The sequence below is a fragment of the Hyperolius riggenbachi genome, chromosome 2 (assembly GCF_040937935.1).
Source record: "Hyperolius riggenbachi isolate aHypRig1 chromosome 2, aHypRig1.pri, whole genome shotgun sequence".
In the NCBI taxonomy this organism is placed as follows: Eukaryota; Metazoa; Chordata; class Amphibia; order Anura; family Hyperoliidae; genus Hyperolius; species Hyperolius riggenbachi.
In genome coordinates this window covers 421928492-421942382 of record NC_090647.1, presented here as the reverse complement: position 1 = coordinate 421942382, position 13891 = coordinate 421928492, and the positions used below count along the sequence as shown (strand labels likewise).

Here is a 13891-nt window from a genome sequence, read left to right as displayed (position 1 = left end):
CCATTAATCCTGTTGACAAAGTAGCAGTGTGATGTGCAATTAGTGGAACCCATGTTACCATGGCAATGCTCACCTTGCCTAGATAAAATGGGTCACATTAACTGCGCAATCGAAGCAATCTTGTCAGTGTAATTAATGGTAAAATAGCTGTGCACTCTTTGCACACAGTGAATTAACAGATGTTTTGTGCATTTACCCCAAAATCACCTATGCTGAGAGAGTACATAATGCTAAATAAGCACAAGTTTAACATCCAGGCAGGTATAGGGATTTGGAAAAATAAGAACTTCTCTATACAAAAAACGATTCCAGTTTCCTATAACTGGTCTCCATTACTTCCAGGCCTCTCCCATGCCCCCCCCCCCCCTCACCTCCTCCATCCAGACTGTTCCAATGCACCCATCTTCCCTAACCTCCTTCACTCCTGCTACCATTGAAGAGGTGAATTTATTGCTTGCCACTTCCCCTGCCACCTCCTCCCCCCTCGACCCTGTCCCCTCTGACACCCTCCGCCCCCACTTCCCTGACCCGGCACGTGTCCTCACCTTCTTGTTCAACCTTTCCCTCTCCACCAGCACCTTCCCCCCAGCTTTTAAAGAGTCCACAGTACTTCCCCTGCTGAAAAAACCCTCACTCAACCCCTCCCTACCCTCCAACTACTGCCCAATCTCTCTCCTTCCTTTTGCCTCAAAGCTCCTTGAACGCCTGGTCCACAGACGCATCACGCACTACCTCAGTACCAACTCCCTACTTGACCCCCTACAATCTGGTTTCCGTCCTGCCCACTCAACAGAAACTGCTCTCGTCAAGGTAGTAAATGACCGCTAAAGCGGAAGGAAACTACTTTATCCTGCTACTGCTTGACCTTTTCTCGGCATTTGATACAGTTGACCATCCCCTCCTCCTTCAATCCCTACAGTCTTTAGGGATTTGTAACAACACCCTTGCCTGGATCTCCTCATACCTCTCTAATCGCCACTTCACCACCTCATTTAATGGTTCCTCCTCAACTCCCACACCCCTCTCGGTTGGAGTCCCCCAGGGCTCTGTTCTGGGCCCCCTACTGTTCTTAATTTACATCTCCTCTATTGGCAAAGTCATCTCCTCCCTGGGCTTCAAATACCACCTATATGCCGATGATACCCAAATCTATCTCCACACCCCTGATCTCTGCCCCTCCACTATGGACAAGGTCTCTTCCTGCCTATCAACCATCTCCTCCTGGATGTCAGCTAAGTTCCTGAAGCTTAACCTGGATAAAACTGAACTCATAATTTTCCCGCCCCGCTCTGCACCACCCCTCCCAGATATTCACTTCGCTATCAACAGCACTACCATCCGCCCTACCTCCCAGGCCCGCTGCCTGGGCGTCACCCTAGACTCTGCCCTCTCCTTCAGCCACCATATCCAAAATGTTACCAGAACCTGCAACTTCCACCTTCAAAACATCTCCAAAATCCGCCCCTTTCTGACCCCAGACACTACCAAGCTTTTCATCCATGCCCTCATCATCTCCCGCCTTGACTACTGCAATGCCGTACTATCTGGCCTCCCCTTAAAACGCATTGAACCCCTTCAATCAGTCATAAATGCAGCAGCTAGACTCATCAGACTTTCCCACTACTATGCTTCCACTTCTCCTCTCTGCGAAGCCCTACACTAGCTCCCTATCAGCTTCAGGATCAGTTTTAAGGTTTTGTGCCTTATCTACAAATCTGTGCACAAGACCTGCCCAACCTACATTTCTGAGCTCGTCAACAAATATATACCTGCCCGTCCCCTCCGGTCCTTCAATGATCTCCGCCTGACCTCCCCACGCATTTCTCATTCCCATGCACGCTTACAAGATTTCTCAAGAGCTGCCCTCACCCTATGGAACTCCCTTCCATTCCCCCTCAGACTCGCTCCTTCCTTCAACACCTTCAAGCAAGCCCTCAAAACACATTTCTTTAAAATAGCCTACCCCACATCTAATACACAATAACTCTCTGTCAATCACCCTTTCCACAGTCCTACCTTATGTGTCCCCCCACCCTTTAGATTGTAAGCCTTGGCAGGGCCTCCCCCTTCCCTTAGTGTGTCCTTCTTAATTTTACTACCCCGGCAATTACACCCTTCTCATGGACTAACTTGTACTTGTTTTGCCGGGTCTCTGTAAACCGCATTTTATACCCTGATTGTATGTATAACCTTGTGCTATGTTGTATAACCGTTTGCTACTTCTCTGTCTGTCACCCCTTGTAGCAATGTATGTATCCCTATTTATTGTCCAGTGCTGCGTAATATGTTGGCGCTTTATAAATACAATAAATAATAATAATAATTACTTATTCCTGCAGAAAACTTGCCCCAAAGTGTGTAACTTTACAAGCCTGAGGGTGAGTGTGGGCTAGAGCAACCTGGAATATTTTCCTGTTTGGTGGAATGAATTTTCACATGTTTATGATTTCTCTGTATTAGATCTAAGATGCTGAAATTGTGCAATGGTTTAACAACATCAAAACTATTTCTGCAACCCATGCAGAAATACCCGACTTTGATCCATGTTCCCAAAGTCTGGAAAGTCCCATAAAAATCATATTAAATTTGAGTGAAAATCATCCAAAGCAAACCACTATACCACCTACATCTACTCATGGTAAAACTGGTAAACTGTCGGAAGTATTACTCATCTGATTTGTATATATATATGTGCATCACATTCGTGGATTTATGACTCAAACTAGCTCAGACCCACGGTCAAAAGAATGTTTTCTTCTACTAAAAAAAAAAACCCACAAAGTTTGTTCTGTAGCCATAGAATCATTTCACACAGCTACTCTTTTTATTACTTTTGCACATCTGCCTCCACAACTTACTTGCATCATATTTTTAAAACTATATAATGTTCCAAGTTTGTATACATTAAAAGCCCTTCAGGGTTATCTGGGTTTGAAATATACTATTTCTCAGCTTGTGGCCTAAAGCAATCTCTTTTCTAGACAAATAAGCAAAGTGTGTGCACAAAGGCGTGAGTCCGCATGCATAGTTGTGTGTGTTTGTATTCCATGAGTTACGATGGCAACACGTCAGTTTTGAGAGGTAAGTCTATCACATGTATGTAGTATGACAGCACCCCTAAGCATAATATGTGGCTACATGTCATTTGTTTCAGCCTCCTATCACATAGTTTATAAGTGATTGAGTGATAGAGTGAGTGAACGTGAGTGAACAAAGTTACTGAAAAGACTGTTTCAGTCACGATCAACCTTATACTAAATGTGCACGATAAGCTTAAAAGTGACTGAAACAGACTGGAACGTACTTGAACATTTTACCACAAATTACCCATCTGTGTGTGGTAAACATTACTCTTATCTTCAGATGAGCATCATGTGCAAAAAGAATGACCCTGACATACATATGCATTCTACTGGGCTGTGTGCACATACAGTATTCACTACTGAATATTATTTATTAAACCCCAACCTATGAGTTCAAAAAGTAATAAAAATTATATATATTTGTGTGAAGAAACACATGCAAAATCTGTATGTCTGAATCTAACTTTGTAGCCAACTACTTAGCCTGCACTGTTTATATAGAAAAACGGGAAACAAACCAGACATTTCCATGCCACCAAAATATATTAAAGTACAGCGCATGCGCGATTAAAGCGCGCATGCGCCGTACTTTCACGCCGGCCGCCGTGATGACGCGAGATGGCCGCTGTGGTGACGTCAGCCGTGTCATAAGCGGAAGGAGGAGCCCGACACTCGTCTGAGTGTCGCCAGGCTACCGCCGGGCAGCCATTTCAGAGCGGGGACTAGGAGAGGAGCCAGGACGCCTTCGTAGGACCTCCCGTCCAGCACTGGGCTGGAGAAAGCCCCGGGTGAGTACTATGTTCATTTTTAAGTTGAGCTCAGTGTCCCTTTAACCATTTCAGCCGCCCGGACGTGATCCTCACGTCCAGGCGGCTGGTCTGCTGCGGTGCCACGCTTTGGCATGCTCCCGCACGCAATCGCGGGCCTGCCCCCATGCCCCCGTGCTGTCCCCCGGTAGCCCTGGGATCAGTGAACGGGAACATGGTTCCCAATCACCGATCCGTGTCCCCAGCAGAAAAAACGAAGCTCTCTTACTAGAGGCTTCAGTCTTTCTGCCAAAAAAAGTTTCCCTGTCCTCCTTGTGCTTCCAGTGATCGAGAAGCACAAGGGGAACAAAATACTCAACTCAACTCAACTCAAGGTGGCCAAATAGTAAAACTACACCTACATACATTTTACAAATAACTTAACTGTTTATTTCTCACACCAAAATATTACCCAAATAAAATGTTTAATGGAAAAAAAAAATACAATAAAAAAAAAACTTTTTAAATATGCGTGTGAAGGGGGTATACTACGAACATTTTTTAAATTTTAAGCTTGTAAATAGTGATGGACGCAAAACAGAAAAAATGCACGTTTATTTCCAAATAAAATATTGGCGCCATACATTGTGATAGGGACAAAATTTAAATGGTGTCATGACCGAGAAAAGCGGGCAAATAAAATACATAGGTTTTAATTATGGTAACGTGGATTTATTTTTAATCATCCAGAGTGGTTCATATGTGTATATATATATATATATATATATATATATATATATATATATATATATATATATATATATATATATATATATATGCATGCATGTGCATATGTTTCCACACATTGTGCTATTCTGCACGTCATTAGTGATTTGCTCTCTTCCTGTTCCCCCCTTCCCCCCCCTATTTCTCCCTTCCCTCCCCTTCCCCTTTTCCTGACCATTCCTGCCCTCTATGACTACGTACAACTGTTTGCATGTGATGTTTGGTACTGTGTTTTTATATGACATTCACTGTATATGTGTTTTTTATATTAGGTGTATTGTATTAGTTCACACCATTTTAAATTGTATGTCCCTTTAAGAACTGAATGGACACCCATGGGTGTGTCCTTCTCACCTACATAACCTGTGCAATGTGTGTTTCTTGTAAGCTATGATTAAGGAGCCGTTGCTCCGATACGCGTGAGCTTTTGTGTGCTACTTTGCTGCTGGATTATAAATAAAGGTCTTTTTGATTATATCCCATCATCTGGTGCAGCGGGATTTTTCTTGGATTTCTGGAGTTTGGCCTCTATTTCCCGGCCACCCATATTTGTTGAAACGTGAGTGTAGCAGCCTTTCCACCAGTTCCTGATTATTTTAAGGCTATAATGGACGAAAACTGAGAAATAATGATTTTTTTCTTAATAATTCTGTTAAAATGCATTTATAAAAAAATAATTCTTAGCAGAATGTACCACCCGAAGAAAGCCTCATTAGTGGTGGAAAAAACAAGATAAATAAATAATAAATTGTGTTAAGTAGTGATAAAGTTATTAGCGATTGAATGGGAGGTGAAAATTGCTCTGATGCATAAGGTGAAAAATCCCCGCTGGCTGAAATGGTTAAAGCACGCTGCTAAATGAAAACTGATTTTTCCATCACATGAAGAAGGCATAAAACTTCACTTATGATACATATGAATCTCATACTCCGTTATCTTGGAATGTGTACAGCATAATGATACTATTAGTAATTGAGATGGAGTCAAGCTAAACTAACCTTGTGTTGTAATGCATCTTTTATCCATGCAGTTTAATGAGATTTTAATATAATTGAATCAATTAGTCATACATCTATGTGCTTTCTGAGGTTTTCAGTGTCCAAGACACAACAGATAATAGAATATTGCTGCCTTCAACCTCTGAAGCATCTCAAATGATCTGCAACCCCTCCTGTCGGAAGTAAAAGGGTTAAATGAACAAGAGCTCTTAGTTCTATTCTGGACTTGTCAAGTCTTGAATAAGCACTATCACTGAAAAGCAATGTTTAAATGGAACCCTCAACAGTAAAGGAGTTATTATGGTACTTAAAAAGCCTTGGGAGTAACGACAGACGGATGAATCACACAAAGAGAGAACATTTTTCCACATCAACTATTAATGGCTCATTTTTCTCACTTTCTCCTTTTTTTATTTAAATATATAACAATCATGAAAGCACTAGAAAAGGGTACACTTTACCTTTGAGCACTGCTTGTGATTTTGGCACCAAACCAAAGAGCCGTTGTTCTGTAACAGAAAGAGAAAAACAGAAGTCAGAAAACAACCAACATTATCCTGAACAATATCTGGCATGTATGTCTTTACAGGGTCATTTTTGACACATTTTTATGTTTCGTTACTTGTTGGATTTTACCATAATTTCCTTGTGATCACCAATAGATTCCCTAGACTAGAGTGAAGCATATCACATTAGCAGCTGTGCTGATTTGTGTGGTGCTTGTGTCCCCAGATGGCATTATCACAGAAGCTGACCCTACAAGCAACCCAAGCCTGCTTTCTTGTTGTAAGAATGAAAATGGCTTGTTTATGCACTCACATAATAACGCAGTCTGCAGACTGATGACTTTGAAGTGTTGAGTTGGCAGTAAATAAGACTAAGTACAGTTATGTGCTGATACTGAGCAGGCCAAACAGTTTGGCCTTAAATGGAAGGATAACCCTGCAAATTACATCTGTGAGATCGAAATTACTTTTTTTTCCTCTTCAAAACTTGCAAGAACGTAAAAAGTGTGGCCAATTCTACTTTAGGATAGCAGCAGCCCAAGCATACAGTGTTAGAGGCATGTATAACAATGTCCAGACTGTGTACTGATCCAATCTCACATGCCAGACAGCACAGTTCTGCTATTATCTGTGGAATACTGAGAAAAAAAAACAGGCACCGTGGGCCCATAGACCCGAGTGCATGAAATAAAGACGCAAGTAAAGAAAAAAAAAACGCGGGTCTATAATGAAATCGTAAAACAATAAAGAACGTTTTCAACTGGACACGAAGTGAAGAAAAAACCATGTAAACCATAAGTATTGTTGTAAAACAGACGGGAAATTAAAAAAAAAAAAGATATTTACACTGTTTCATTATTCAATAATATGGCTTAACCTAACCTATTCTCACACAGAACCCTCCCCTGGTGGTGCCTGACCCTAAGACCCCACCTTGTGGTGCCTACATCCAACCCCCCCCCGGTGGTGCCTAAACCTAATAGCCCCCCAGTTGCACCTAACCCTAAAACCCCCCTTTCCTGATGCCCTTTTAAACGTAGAACCGATAACATATTTGATAACGTAAAATTTGTACATACAAACAAAATAATATGACAAAAACTATAACGTTTCAAGTTCCAAACTATTACATATTTTAAAAAACTTTAATGTTCCAATGTTGAAAACTATATTTATCATTGCTCCCAAATTTCTGCTTTGGGTGTCATATTAGTGATATTTGCATTAGAGCCTATGGGGGGCCCAAATTGTCCATTAGCCTCAGGCGCCCTTTTTTCCTGCTTCCCATTGACCCTATTGCACTTCTGTGTCCATGGACAAAACAGTAGTACATTTCCTAATGACAGCATGGAAAATAAGGGCACAAGTATAATCTAGTATTTCAATTGTAAATAACACAGCCATTTTCAACACCTAAAATATTGGACTTTTTAGACATTTACGGTATATTCACTACACACGTAAAGTTTACCAGGCGATACACAATTTAGGTACTTCCTCTTTTTAAATAGCAGACTAACTTGTGATTGTAGCAGAGAGGCATATAGGGAGTGTACATTGAAAAAGCAGTGAGTTAACAAGTGCATGAGTTTTGCAGTTAGTAGATTTTTCAGACATTCTATTATTCACTTTTCCTGTCAGTAGAATATGGGTAATTGCATAGATGCTCTACTACCTACTTTAACAATTAGTAGAATATAACCATATTTACCGATATTCTACAATGAATTAGCCCTAACCTAATGCTCACATTAAAGAGACACTGAAGCGAAAAAAAAATATGATATAGTGAATTGGTTGTGTACTATGAATAATTACTAGAAGATTAGCAGCAAAGAAAATATTCTCATACTTTTATTTTCAGGTATATAGTGTTTTTTCTAACATTGCATCATTCTATAATATGTGCAGATTACACAACACTCAGCATTCAAAATGAGTCTTTCAGAGCAGTCTGTGAAGTAATGACCTCTCCTCTAGCAGAGGAAAAGTAAACAGTTCACTTACAGTTGAGATAATAAAAGTCAGATAACAGCCCTCTCCAGGACTAAAGGTAGCCATACACTGTTCGATTTGCCATCAGATTCGACCAACAGACAGATCCCTATCTGATCGAATCTGATCAGAGAGGGATCGTATGGCTACCTTTACTGCAAACAGATTGTGAACCGATTTCAGCCTGGAACCGTTCACAATCTGTTGTGGTGGTGCTGCCGCCGCTCCTCCCGTCCGCATACATTACCTGCTCCGCTGGTGCGACTGCCCCCGGTCACCGCTCTTCTTCTCTGTCTCCACTCTGGTCTGCTCTGGTCTCCGGCATGCTTCCCTTCTTCCTGTCTGGGGGAAGTTTAAACAGTAGAACGCCCTCTACTGTTTAAACTTCCTGCCGGGACAGGAAGAAGGGAAGCATGCCGGAGACCAGAGCAGACCAGAGCGGAGACGGAGAAGAGCAGAGACCCGGGAGTCGCGCCGGCGGAGCAGGTAATGTATGTGGCTCTATTCGTCGGGCACTTGAACGCCGCTAGCGATGCGCTCTTTACCCGCGGGTGATCGACTGTTATTTTCCGCACGGCGCGATCGATGGCATTGGACGGAATGGATCGAAATTCGGCGTGTAGCGTGAACGATTGGCAGCAGATTCGGGCGCAAATCGGGCCAGTGTATGGCCACCTTAAGACTTAGTCGGAGAGTTAATGGCTTGTTTGCATAGAGATAACAACTGTAGTTTCTTAACTCTTCCTGTACTGGAAACAATTAGACTGATGTATCTGATCTTAATGTTTTATTTCTTAGCTGTACTACACATACAAATCATAATATCATAATTTTTTTTTTCGCTTCAGTGTCTCTTTAAGCCCCTTTCTACCTGAGCCTGACCCTAACCACCCCCTACTCACACGTAACCCTAGCCCTCCTACTTCTGCCTAAATCCTCTACATACACATAATTCTCCCCCCCCCCTCCCACACACACACACAAATATGCCTAACACTAACCCAGAGTTCTGCTATAGCCACTAATTTTCAAAACCGGAGTTTTGCTATAGTATAGCAGAACTCCAGCGGCGCCATTTCTACTAATAATACACGAGCCAAAATTACAGGTAGTCAGGGATAGGTGTAGCCAGTAGTAGGTGGCCGCAACATAGGTATCCAGGGATAGGTGTAGCCAGTAGTAGGTGGCAACAGCATAGGTAGGCAGGGATAGGTGTAGCCAGTAGTAGGTGTCAACAGCATAGGTATGCAGGGATAGCTGTAGCCAGTAGTAGGTGGCCGCAAAATAGGTAGCCAGGGATAGGTGTAGCCAGTAGTAGGTGGCCGCAACATAGGTAGCCAGGGATAGGTGTAGCCAGTAGTAGGTGGCAACAGCATAGGTAGGCAGGGATAGGTGTAGCCAGTAGTAGGTGGCAACAGCATAGGTAGGCAGGGATAGGTGTAGCCAATAGTAGGTGGCCGCAGCATAGGTAGCCAGGGATAGGTGTAGCTGGTAGTAGGTGGCCGCAGCATAGGTAGCCAGGAATAGGTGTAGCCGGTAGTAGGTGGCCACAGCATAGGTAGCCAGGGATAGTGTAGCCAGTAGTAGGTGGCTGCAGTATAGTTAGCCAGGGATAGGTGTAGCCAGTAGTAGGTGGCCGGAACATAGGTAGCCAGGGATAGGTGTAGCCGGTAGTAGGTGGCCGCAGCATAGGTAGCCAGGGATAGGTGTAGCCGGTAGTAGGTGGCCACAGCATAGGTAGCCAGGGATAGTGTAGCCAGTAGTAGGTGGCCGCAGCATAGGTAGCCAGGGATAGGTGTAGTCGGTAGTAGGTGGCTGCAGTATAGGTAGCCAGGGATAGGTGTAGCCAGCATCACGTGGCCAGAGCATAGGTAGCCAGTGATAGGTGTAGCCAGTAATAGGTGGCCGTAGCATAGGTAGTAAGGGATAGGTGTAGCCTGGATAGGTGCCTGCAGTATAGAGAGCCATGGGGGAGGGGGGACACAGCGCTGGGGGGTACAAATACTCACTTGCGGCGGGTTCTGCATGTGTGTACTGGCTTCTTTCTTCCTCCTGTTCTTGCGTTCCATCTCCTTGTAACAGCGCCCAGGGGGTGCGGTTTCAGGGAAATGGAACGCAAGAACAGGAAGGAGGAAAAAGTTAGTAATTCACGCGTGCAGGACCCGCTGGCAAGTGAGTATTTATTTATCCCTGCTGTTGTTCATGTGCCCGCCGCTACGTCACATCCCTGCCGCTACACCGCCCCCCGAAAACCGGTAAAATGGGATTGTGCATGGTATGAATACCATGCACAATCAAACTGCGGTATACCATCACGCTGGTATACCACGGCAACCCTAGTACCTACAGTGCTGGCCGCATGAGAGGATGTGATTAAGCACTGCTGGATCCCATTGTGGTCTTTGACATAACTAATGAAAAGTGAGAGAGGATTTTTTTTTATGCATCAGGACAAGTCTTTTGAAGTCTGTAATGGCGTACAGTATGTTTGAAGAAGATGTGAATTGTGCCTCCAATGAAGCGGCATGTGAGGCCATGAAAAGTGCGTCAGGTTAAGTTTTAGATACGATTTATGTCAGAAAAGTTTTTACAGTAATTCCTACAAAGATGTTTTATATATTTTTACATTCGTTCTCGGGTCTTTGTTCTCCCCATGCCTGCATGGGTTTCCTCTAGGCACTCCAGTTCCCTCTCACATCTCAAAAAACATACAGATAAGTAGATTTTCTTCCCCTCAAACTGGCCTTAGACTACAATGGGCATAGAACTATGGCAGTGATTAGATTGAGAGCTCCTCTAAGAGACAGTTAGTGACAAGCAGCAGCAGTGGGGTTGAGGAATGCATGAGGCTTCCCATGTTTTCCTTGACCCCACTGCTGATGCCCAAGACCCTTTTTCTTTTTGTGGATGTGCTCCTATTCATTTACGAGTGCGTCCATACTGCGCATGCAGGAGTACGGTCCATGCCTGCATAGTAGCTCAAAGTTGCTCTTGCTTGGAGATAAAAGAGGTGCAACAGAACTCTGTGCTACTGTGCAGATGTGGATCATACCCTTGCATGTGCAGTACGCCACACTCGTATACAGATGAAAGCATTATCACAAAAACATATTGAGCAATCTCTTGCCAGATATGTTCAAAGGGGTCCTGCACAAGAATGGCAGGCTCAAAAATGATCCAGGAAGCCTTTGGATTATCCAAAGGCTTTTCTCTACTAAGGTAAGTATCTATTTTTTCATCTTTTGTACAATACAGGTTCACTTTAAGTTTTAATATATTCTTATTATTTTATGCAACACAAAATCTAAAGTTCAATAAAGATGAGTATTCCATAAAGATGAAAATTCTGTGTGATTTTGTAGTTAATGCAACTTACTGCATCAAGCAAGATTTACATCCCCGTGCCAGATAGACAAGCACACAGTTTGTGGATATACAGCTTCCTGCTCCGTTTGAATGGTTTCTTGAGAAAACAGGATTTATGACATCTTTGGACAGAAAAATGTCATACCAAAGAATTCAATAAATAACCTTGGTATATTGTATTTTCCAAAGACTTCTATACCATGGACCTTTATAGATATCAGAAACACAAGTTCTAACACACAAAGACTATAAAACCTAGAAGCTCACAGCTTACATCTGCAATATGGTTATGCTGCTAAGCATTATGAAACACCCACAGAAGACTTGGCAGTGTGAGATAGTTACAGGCCAAGAGCCTAATAGTTAAGAAGAGATTAGTGTAGTAGTTAAGCTGTTGGCCCAGTTTTGTGGTCAGTAATTGCCAAACCAAGACTCCGCTAAATGTTATTGCTGGAATAAAGACAAATTATTTAAAGGGAATAAACCATGAACCTCTACCAACATTAATGTCAACACTTTGATTTAGAAGTTAACAGTGAAGTATAAAAGAACTCACTGCAGGGCAGTTCTAATTGAAATACACACTTAAAAGGTTTGCTTTACTCAGCAGTTACAAAAAGGAAGGCAGAATGAACATAGTACACATTTAATAGAAATATGCACATCCAGAAAAATCTGTGCTGATGTTCATGTATACAATTTATGTAGGTATTGATAAATAAGTCAAGCCAATGCCACAAATCTTCTGGCTTGCCTATATATACAGCCTATTAAATGGTAGTTCTTTCCTTCACCCACCAGGAAATTTGAGAAAATACTGTGAAATATTAAGTAGTACTGTGCAGGTTACACTGAGTTCATTATTATGCTGGTTGATTTACAATTGCAGAATTCATTTGTGTTTAGGCATTCCACTTAATGAACTGATAAAGCAGGTTTTTAGACCCATTTAGTTACTCATCACATGTTCATTGTTACCCTGAAGAGGAAGTTAACACTTTCCCACAGGAACAGCATTGCCTCCTGTCCCATAAAAACACTCTTATGTTTAAAGCTAAGTACCCACTGCAAGACTGAATCACTGGAAGCTGCAGATAAACAAAGTTTCCACAATCATTACACTTAAGATCTTTATCGATGGGATGTGGAGAACAGCAATAGACTGTAAGAAGGTTGCCAATAATAGGATCATTAAATGAAGAAAGATGCATGGGGTAGTTCCATAGACTTTTGCAAAAAGATCGTTTAAAGATCTGTAGACATGGGGTACATTGAATAAAATGATCCAATTTCATCCGTCATGACGATCATTCAAAATGCACGAGCATCGTCGTATATCAGCTGTCTGTAATGGTTGTTTACCATTACCGGTAAATCTTGCTGTGGGCATGGACCTTAAAGGGACCCTGAGCAGTGCCAAAAAATCTGGACTTACCTGGGGCTTCCTCCAGCCTCATAGCCTGCGAGGTTCCCCAGAATTATCTTTCTCCCTTCCATTGTCCAGCTTGAGGCTCCGGTAATCCGACGACTTCTGCTGAAGTCGCATGAGCGCGCCCTCGGAGTGCACCCAGCATGTCATCCCACTGGTTGCCTTAAGCGTCCTGTGCATGAGTGGCTCTCTAAAGACTGAACCGTGCATGTGCAGGACACTTACACCAACCGGCGTGATGATGCACCAGGGGCATGCACACGTGACTTCAGCCAAAGTCACCAGATTACTGGAGCTTCCAGCGGGACCACAAAAGGGACAAAGTGAGTGCCGGGGGATCTCACAGGCTATGGGGGACTAGAGGAAGCCCCAGGTAAGTCAGGTTGTATCAGCGGTAAAAAAGAAATGAAGTCCGTAATCAAGGAACAGAGGCCTAAATCTCCTTAGCAAAGCAACTGGTGTGGAGCTATGGTTGTTTTCATTCTTCTTTCAAAAAGAGCTATTAAGAGGCAAACATTTTATATTTGGTTGCTAATATATTAGTGAATTTGCAGTTACTGTATTTGAATGCGGTTATGTGAAGTACCCACAATAAAAAAAATATGTTTTAATGAAGCCAATATTTTTTATATTAACCATTTACCGCCATCCTAACGTATTAAAACGTCATGCTTACCGCTATTAACAGCAACATGACGTTTTAATACGTCGCGCATTCCCGCCGATGCTACCGCCGTGTGTCCGCCGCTACCGCCGCCATTACCGTCGGGATCCCGTGCTGGGTGATTGGGGAAGAGGACCGAACAGTCCTCTACCCAATCGCAGTGCCTGGAGTGAATGGACGTGACCGCGAACAGCGGCTACGTCCATTCACATAAACAGGAAATGTAACAGTTTAATAAAGTGTAAAAAAAAAAAAAAAAAGTGAACACGTCCTATGAGTGTTCACTAGCGCCATCTTGTGGCCAAAAAGTATATTACA

At 42.8% G+C, this 13891-nt stretch overlaps 1 protein-coding gene across 1 annotated transcript in view; it reads right to left on the bottom strand.

Moving 5' to 3' along the window:
- Positions 1-13891, bottom strand: part of ANOS1 (anosmin 1) — a 258928-nt gene that overhangs the window by 181215 nt on the left and 63822 nt on the right. Inside the window, exon 2 of the mRNA XM_068269910.1 lies at positions 6075-6122. Within this exon, the coding sequence (XP_068126011.1) occupies positions 6075-6122 (48 nt within the window). The remainder of the gene's footprint in view (positions 1-6074; positions 6123-13891) is intronic.